Here is a 9,663-nt window from a genome sequence, read left to right as displayed (position 1 = left end):
TGCACAAAAACATTCACAACAGCTTATCATGGGAGCAGTTTTAAGTAATTTCAATTTTTATCTTCATTCTTTCAATATGTAAGATCAATTGTCAGTGCTCGCTGAAGTCTACACCACTAATGCATCGTTTTTTTAACAAAGCAGTTCAGATTCAGACAGACCTTGTTAGCTAAAATTAGCTTTAGGTGAAAATTGGGGGGAAAAGATTTAACAAGCTCCCCCTTTAAACGACTAAAACCAATTATGCAAATATAATTAGTATTCCGTAGGAGAACTAAAGACGAGAGCAGGATGGGGCTCGCTGCTTACCTCCAAAGAAGGCCCCATCAGTCCAGAACGTGGTGGATGCATCTGTCGGTGTCATGGATGAGGAAATGCTTGCCCTTGCTTCGCTGGCCATGCCGTATAATCCCATCGCCCCTTTCGTCAGCTCCAGAAGGTTTTTTAAAGAATGAGTCACGTATCATGTTTCAAGTCAGAGATCAGTTCCTCATGGCTCCAGCTTCACACCTCCTGTAGGCATTTGAAAGCAAAACAAACAGGAGACAGTGAAAAAATGAGATGTGAAACACTTAAAATGTAAGGACGTAATGATGAAATTATACATTTTCTCAAAAACAGAAACGCCACTGTAAAACATCTATGCAGTAGGTTGAATTATTTAAGAAATGACAACAAATTCAGCTAAAAGTGTCAGTGAGTGAAGTGTAAAAATGCTCCCACCACATTCAACATGAGAAGACAGATACAGCCAAAATACAAGCACATTTCCCTTGTTTAACATAGCTGTAACATATACTGTAAAAGCAGTATTTTGTTCAGTTGAATTATGATGAGTAGCTACATAGTTACTCCTACTTCGCTTGGTATCCTCTACAAAGTAGGTCACATTAAGGTTTACTTATACCCAGTTATACTGTTAACACTGAGCTAACTTCCACCTTGAATCAGGCTTTCAAATCAATCCGACACTACTTTATTAACATATGAAGCCGATGTGATTGTGGGGTTGACTAAAAACCGGCATAAGCTCAAACAGACAATAACAAAAGAGCTGTTAAGGACGTTGTTTACATGAAGATCTCGTTGGAAATATTATTATTATTTATTGCAATACAGTCATAATGAAGGTGGCCATACAAAACTGCATGTCTTAATTTAACAAAATATCATCAATGTGTAACAAAAAAAAAAGTGGATTGAGTTGGCATAGGTGTCAGATAACGTTATACTTTACGTTAGCATCTGTAGGCTACTAACCATACTGTCTACTCATTAACATACAAGCTAATGCTAAATACATTAGCTATGCACTTTCCAATTAAGCAGGGCAGCTGTGAAATGTCTCTAGCATAAACAGTCACAAAATGGTTTTACCTGGCATTATGGATTGCAGTTTCTGATGTTTTCTTTCGCAGTTTAGAGACACAGTTAGATATGCACGCTATTTAGGTTGGAAATTGGTGAATACTTTGTTTACTAGTTAGCTTAATAGTTGGCTAATTCCCGCAGGCAAACCTGAACAGCAGAATCAGCTGCACAGGTTCAAAGGCCAGGGGCTGTCAATCACCCCATTACCATGGCAACGGTATTTGACTGGCGCATCGTTGTGACAGCCCATAATAGAAATGTCGGATCTTTTCTTTCCTTTTTAATATAAACACGCTGCATTTTCTGTTATATAAAGAATATATTAAAATACTACTTGATTTACATTATTAACTTTATTACATTTTATTTTAAACCTCATTATGTTCTGAGAAAAACGCATGTTGATTTTAATACACATACTCTGCAGATCTCTGACAATCTAATACAAAAGGCCTTGGAATAAATCTACATTTATACTTTTAATTAAATGATATTTTAAATATTTAATATAATATAAATGCCTAAAAAACGAATGAATTGGTTTATATATTATCACAATAAACATTGGATTTTCCACTTAAAAAATGTGAACCACCAATGATATTTTGATATAATAGCCCACAATGGAACACCGAATTGTAGCTATAGCCTACTGTTTGGCAAATTGGTAACCTGCATTTGAAAACTAAAAACTTCAGTTTTATTAGGTCATTTTAAATGTTGTGGCCCATATTTTCAAAGAAAAGACAGGGACTAAAGAAACCATTCAACACATAACCACCAAATCTGGCCACAATTCAACCTGGATGTGAGCCAGATATGACCTGTATGTATACCTATAAAGCAAACACATTCCATAATGAATATAGTCCAGTATGAGCATGGATGGAGAAGGATGCAGCTGTGACGAATCCATATTTTACATCATGCACATACTGCCCTCCAGTGTTGTAAGGGTGAACATATTGGGAAAAGTAACCACTGTTTAATGTTTACACCTACCAATTCAATAATACACTTCTGGATAAGAATATCTTCTTACTGTAAGCCAATATTTACTTTATGATATTATTTAGGCTGTAGTATGTGTTGATGTGGCATTATATTAAAATGAATTAATACATCAATTAATTATTTCACCATCTTTCTAGGGAAGATATACCACAAAATAAGCATACAGAGAAAATCTACTCCAATAAAGGCTAACAGTGAGGTGTAAGATGCATTTTTTTTCACGTTCATGTCATTGAGATTATGTTTACTGCAGAGGCGTGGCAAAGTCAGATTGTTAAAGCTTTTAGCCCAAAAATATCTGTATCTTATTCAATTATGGTTTTTTTTATGTTAATCACCAATAAATGTAAGCTTGTGTAAAATTATGTTTTGACGAATATGTATTTTTTTTGTATTGAGTGTACTATACATTGAAAACAGAGCAGTGTCACTGCACATTTTATAAACACAACTTGCCCAAATTATTTTTGTATACATTTCAATACTTTTTTTTGACAAATCAGAATAAATGGTTGTTGTGGTTTTTACTTTTCTATTGCATTTCTTCTTTGGAAATCTCATTGAATCTCAAAATGCTGCTTAAAACATAACTATTTTTTACAAATGAAAGTGTAATTAATGATGATCAAAAGGCACCCTTACTCTGTTCAATAAAAGTTGTTTTTGTTTACAGACACTCCTGTATGACATTATTGAGCCAGTGCTGTGCTGCAGTAGCTCTATTTGTTCATCATGTCACATTATTTTTCACACAAAACTAAACCAATACAAATCTAACTATGGATACTAGTTGGTTGTTTCCTGCTTGGGGTCCCTTTCAGGTTGCGTAATAAATATTTATTTAAAGCAACTGACACCAAGAGAATCATGAAATGAAGGAATATCTAATGTGCATTTATCCTGTAATATCCAACAGAGGCCGCTGTTTACAACAGTTGCAATTTCTCTCATTAGATACAGTCCTCTCTTGAGCCTTTCAATGATGAAGGGGTACAAGAAGTTCACATTTTAAGTCTCGTTGTAATTCAATTAAAACCATCTAAAATGTTTTAGATAGCAACATCTGCCTGTTTATGTCTTTGTGAGTAAAAAAATGCAAACTGCGGCCATTAACACAGCTATCAAACAACGTAGACAACAAACCTCTATTTTGCAATCCTTATTGATTTTATAACATTGTGTTTAATTTTGACTTCACATATATTATTATTTTATGTTCTTATTGTTATTGTTATTGCTGTTTTTTTATTTTTTTAATGGTCACAGTATTTTTAAGGGTATGAGACAGTATTCATACTATCTAATAATTATGAATCCCAGAACAGGCAGAAAAATATAATGATGATGATGATGATGAATCATAATAATATGGAAAAAACACATACAAAATGAATATGCTGGAATTAGGCATCCATATTGAACTATATTTATATTCATTTTCGTAACTGACTCTTAATCTATTGATGAAGCATGTGATTGACTTGCTGTTAAGAGCGACTTTATCGTGTAAATTCACTCTGGCTGGGATGGAATAACGTTATTTTCAAAATCTGAATTTGTCATAATTCTGTATACATTGACTTAAACTCAAAGAGCTTACTATCATACAATTTCCCTTGAAGTAACACTATGAATATTACATACATTCATGAGCAAGGAAAATACAGCCATCTGAGGTCTTAAATGTTTTATTGGACATGAGCTCATATTGGCACACGGCATCACTGTCTGCTGTTACAGGCAGCCTCCACTAGATGGCAGCTGTGTTTCAGGAAAGACAGACTGACACAAATAAAGCAGCACCATGCTGAAGACACATTCAGAAAACCAGATCATTTTCAGACACAAAATATTTTATTTGAAGCACTTAGTTCTGACTGATACACATTATCCAACAGCTTTTGTTAGCCCACTCCGTATGCCTTGAACAGGAAGCCTAGCACTGCATTACTTTACAGTCCATCACAGCAGCAAATCCATGTAAAAAAATCACAATAGCCAGCCAGCAAAATATCAAAAACCACATCCACTCCGTCCTCATCACAGTGACTGCCTGGAGACATTCCTACAAATGTTATCAAAAGCAATTTGTTCCAAGATAAACCAGCATTAGCTTCCATACAAAACTCCCACTGTGTTGTTGCAGCAGAAGAAAAAAAACTTGTAAAATGTTTTAAAAAAGGATATTTAGAGCAACATTTCTGTTAACTTAAGTTGATGCAAACAGCAAAGAGTTAGTTAAGAATAACTAGTTTGTGGATGGAAGTGTTCACTGTAGTAGCAATGCGAAACAGTATCCGATTTAACCTTTGACCTAAATGGTGGGCCTGCTTTAGTTTGGGAAGAAACCTGCCTGAACATGAACTTGGCTCGATTGCTGTTTCCTTATGCAAATAAAAGAAAATAAAAGATAAGGGATGACTCTTTGTGTAATCTGAAAGGCTTGCTTTCCCTCGCCTTCCCAGAAGGTGCCTGTTAGCAGCACGTCTCGTCTTACACGACTGACTATTGTTTTTGTTTTTTAACTCGACTGTGGCCACACCAGTGGAACCATTTTTATAAAGAATTGAATCCACACCGAAGTCAGTTTTGATAGATTTAGCCTGGCATAATCATTATCTTTGGCAAATGTGCTAAAAGTAGGACCTGTGATACCCGTGAGTATGCACTATATACAAAATGGCATTTTCGAAATCTAAAAGTCATTATTTTTGTACTTTTCAAATTGAAATGGTTATATTTCCAATCATTTATTTAAAAAAAGAATCTAAAGCATCTTGTTTAATATTTCTGACAATGTTGCTTTGAGCTTTTTGGGGAGAGAAACTGAATATTTGTGCGGTATAATAATGATTATGATGCCCTTCACTTATCATAATTTAACCTTGATTCACATGTTATAATTTAAAGCCAGAGAAGACCGGGTAGAGGTAGAGCTGCAACAATTTGTGGATTACTCCATCAACACAAAATACTGATCATTCATCATTCTATTTTTTTTTTTTAAATAAAACCAACCAACCAAACTTCTTTAGGCTGTGGATTATTGGTTGAATCAAACAAGACAGCATCTTCTTGGGGTGTTCAAAATTAACTGTATTTTGTATTACTATCTGACATAATGTTGACCAAACAATGAATCAACATAATGAAAACAATCATTCGTTGCAGCCCTGGTTGAAAGAATAAATACTTCCTTCCAAGTCAGATTCCCATTAAACAGTAAGTATTAAATAGCCTTACAGCAGACATGTATATTCTCTCACTTGCATAGAACCTGTGTTTCATCATTCATAAGGCGCACTACAACTTTCCATTCTTTGTTTATACAACTTCTCACCAAAGTCACCAGCCAACTAGTTAATATGTTCTAAATAAAATCTATCCTAACTATAAAAGTGCACCAAACCACACTGAACACGGGAAATACACAAAAGAGCCTACAGTCACTGTCATCATGTCATAATCTACAGTCAGATACAAATACTTTTGCATTCATTCACTTGACTTAAAAAATCTTTTTAAGGCCTGCTGACACGTTAAATTGCCATGCAAATACACACATTCCATTGGTAGCAGGCAAAGAGACACCAAGATAGAGAGCTGACATTGAAGAGTTTATATAAGGTCTTCTGCTTTTTCCAGTTTCGCTATGACACATGTATTGAGTTATTCTGATCACACACACTATGTAACTTTTTCGGGCTTTTCTGGCAAAGTGAGAACAAAAGGGAAAAGAACGCCTTTTGCCTCCAGAGGCGCCCTGAGCATCTCCTCAACAAAGAAGGCGTTGTCCTCCTCCACTACAAACTGTAGAGTCTGGCTCTTGTTCACACAGTAGATGCAGTTCCCGATCACGGCACACCTGAAGGGTAAATGACTTCCGAGCTTCTGTGATGCGCAATCGTGCCACATCTTCACAATGCTGTTGTACTTAACCACGGTGATGCCCTGCTCGCGGTTGACATCAAATCGGTAAATGAAGCTTTTGAAGGCCACCATGTCGCTGGACTTCTTCCTGCTGTTGTTGTAGGGGCACTCCTGCCACTCGTCCCTCTTAGTGTCGTACTTCAGGAGGCGGTAGAACAGAGAGCCTCCTGAAACGTAAAGTTCTCCGCCGCAGGTTGTGGCTTCGTGGGCCACTGCAAAGGCTCCTTTGGGTAGTGGGGCCACAGAGGTCCATCGGTCCATGCGAGGGTCATATTTTTCCACTGTAAACAAACATTCCCCTCCAATGGCGTACAAGTAGCCATCCATTGACACAAGCTTTAGTTGGGAGCGAGCTTGGGTCAGAGGTTTGATCTCAGCCCAGTTGTTGGTTATGGGGTTGTAACAGAAAACCTTGTCTGAAACTTTGCCCTTCTCCCCGTAGCCCTTTATCCCCCCGGCCACAAACAGGTAGTTGTACATGGTGCAGATACCGCACCCTTTAGTGTTAATGTCCTCAGGCATTGAAGTTAAAGGTCTCCAGTCATTTGCTGTTTCGTTGAAGTTGTAAATCATATGGTTGTCCTCCAAAGACCCACCCGACAACGGGCTCTGCGGTCGACTGCTGCACCGGCTCGCTGGGCGGCTCCCAACGCGATCAAACACATCGTTTATCTCTGCAACCATCAGAGTCTGCCTTCCATTCAACCTCTTCTTCAGGATCAGATCTCGCTCAGACCCATTCAGGCGACCGTACACAGAGGGGTCTTTGAGGACCTGGAGGAAGTTGTCGCTCATGAATCCGTAGGCGGTCTCCTTCAGTTCGCTGAGCCTCTGCTTTTTGGCGATGTTCAGGATCTCGTAGCAGTTCTCTGCAGTGATTTGTTCGGACATGGAGTCCATGGCGGCCTGTACGGCACAGGGCATCTGGAGGATTTTAGCCCCTGTGATGACATCGACAATATTGGCCTTGGAGACATTCATCTGAGAAGTGTACACATAGTCTACTAATGTCGTCAAAGTCTTGTAACTCAATCCCTTGACTTTCAGGATGTCCCTTGACAGCCGTGCTTTGAAGTAGTCACTCTTCTCTGCCAGGACAGATTTGTGAGCGTTGATCTTCTGCCCACCAACTTCGATGACTAAATCAGTTTCTTCCTGATGCTGAGTTTTTTCAGCTTCCTGACTGCTGTCCCTGACCTCAAAGTTCGATTTAAGGTCTGACCAATCAGTTTCCTGTTTGGCTTGGATAGCAGAATCTGTACTGTAAGACACTTTAGCTCTGGCGCCATTGTGCGTTTCATTGCTTGTACAATTTTGTGGCACTATTCCCTTATCATTGGAGAGGGGAAACTGATCATCGCTGGAAAAGTATGAGCCGTTGCCTTTCTGGCTTCGGTTATTCTCCATTGGTCTTCCATCCAGCAGGTATTCCTTCTCAGACACTGGAGAAGGGCTGAAACCCTGGTCATTCTGCAGTAATCCTTCGACGTAACTTTGACATAAATCCACATCTTTATCAGGAGGTGTGACGAGGTCAGGGTTCATGGCGTGGAGGATAACATCCGCCTCCACAGTTATAGCCCCTCCTCCCTGCCTGAGACCCTCGTTCATCTTGACGTACTCACTAGGAGATGATGCTTTCCGTGATCATGATGTGTGGATGTGTTGGAGACAAATTTGTGATTATAATCCTCTTTGTTCACCTACATGGGGGGGAGACAAGAAGGGAGTTTAACCAGATGCAACAAAGGACGGGAAAAAAGAGTCTTAAAGCTGCAAAGACTTATTTATTCCCTAAGGGGCGCCCTTTCTCTGATAACAAAACCTTGGAAACCTTGACATTTAAAGGAAAAAATGATGTAGTGCTGCCATTGCCAACTATGCTGTGTAATCCGTCCTGTAATAATGTGTCATCAATTGAGTCAACACACTGCAGCTGCTTTAATGTGGAGTTTAACAAAGAAACCAAAGAAATCCCAACATGCAGCTTCTTGTAGACTGCCTGACCCACTGCAATAATCACCCTGCATGTTCATTATTTGTGGTAATCTGGAGTTATTTAGAGCGCATGCGCAAACGGTGTTGAGTTGATGGAGGAATTAATCTCTAATATGACTGGAAAAGGGCGTTTGTAATCACATCAAACTCTAACGCGTGCCCCATACTGTAGGATGAACGCTGAGAGCAGCTCATTTAGTCAAACCAAGAAGGAACATACACGTACAGTAGTTCTAATCAAATTAATATCCAGAAATAAGGATTATAAGAGTGTTATGCGACCTACCTGCGTTTCCTCGCCGTGATAAAACACCAGCAGTCTCCCTGCCAGTCCCTGCACAAAGACCGGTTACGTAAGGCAATCCTGATGAAGCAGCCAGGCTGTGTTCCCCTCCTGCACGAGTTTCTACTTCACCCACAAATCCAGCTGGTGTTTCCCATCCGCTCACATTTTATGCATCGACCCTCTCAACTGGTTGTTCCACGGGATCGGTTCAGTCAGAGGTGGGGGCGAGGCAGGCAGAGGGACGATCACACAGTGCTTTCAGGTCGCACCTCCTTCAGATCCGCGCATCGCCAACTCATTTCCTCCCGTGGAAGTGGAAACGTCTTTTTTCCTGCAGGAAGCTGGAGCTGTCCAGCGTGGGCAGCAGATGCTCTGTCTCCTAGAGATGTTAAAACTGGGATTTTTGTTGTCTTTTTTTATTTTGTACAGTTGACTACAGTGAGGCGGTCATCGTTGATCTAAACCACGCCCCCTCCAGTCGGTATTAACCCTACACTCCACAGCAGGAGCACGAGGCTCCATCTGTTCATAGACCCATCCCAGAGATGCACCATTCCTTTACGCATCATCCATGTGCTGGGTACCATGATGGGTGGGTGGGTCAAGGGATTTAATTTTAAGGAAATCCCCCATGCCCTGCTTTCACAAATATATAATGAAATAAGATTTAAGTTGTGTCTAAAACGAAGTGAATTGCAAAAAGTGGGATCCTTTGTTTAGAATAATCCTATAAATAAAATCACAGTGATACAGCACATGCAAATACAATTACACACCAGACTCTGAGCGCCTACATTGATTTTATATTACACAAGCACTAAACAAAATCAATAAAAGTACACTCCACCTGTTTGTGCATTTATCTAAAGCACGGAGATGATCATTCCCTAAAGTTCATTGTAATTGTAAATGCAGTGCATGTTAAAGCCAAAGACTAGCAATACTCCGGAAATGAGTCACACCTTCCTTTTGGAAATGATCCAACCTTATTCTGATTAGCTCCTACAAGAGATACAGTCAAAGTACAGATGGAGCATACATCATTTGTGTGTAACAAAAGCAGA

At 39.2% G+C, this 9,663-nt stretch overlaps 1 protein-coding gene across 1 annotated transcript; it reads right to left on the bottom strand.

The window, feature by feature from the left end:
- Nucleotides 1–4,057: 4,057 nt before the first annotated feature.
- On the bottom strand, nucleotides 4,058–9,009 carry LOC134881974 (kelch repeat and BTB domain-containing protein 11). Its single transcript, XM_063909593.1, has 2 exons — nucleotides 8,600–9,009; nucleotides 4,058–8,018 (listed from the first exon to the last, which is right to left on the bottom strand). Exon 2 carries the CDS (start codon nucleotides 7,924–7,926, stop codon nucleotides 6,073–6,075), a length of 1,854 nt encoding a protein of 617 aa, XP_063765663.1. The 5' UTR covers nucleotides 7,927–8,018; nucleotides 8,600–9,009; the 3' UTR covers nucleotides 4,058–6,072.
- Between the last annotated feature and the right edge of the window lie 654 nt (nucleotides 9,010–9,663).

Source organism: Eleginops maclovinus, chromosome 19, assembly GCF_036324505.1.
Source record: "Eleginops maclovinus isolate JMC-PN-2008 ecotype Puerto Natales chromosome 19, JC_Emac_rtc_rv5, whole genome shotgun sequence".
In the NCBI taxonomy this organism is placed as follows: domain Eukaryota; kingdom Metazoa; phylum Chordata; class Actinopteri; order Perciformes; family Eleginopidae; genus Eleginops; species Eleginops maclovinus.
Note: the sequence above shows the minus strand (reverse complement) of the source record. Positions and strands in the feature narration are given on the sequence as shown.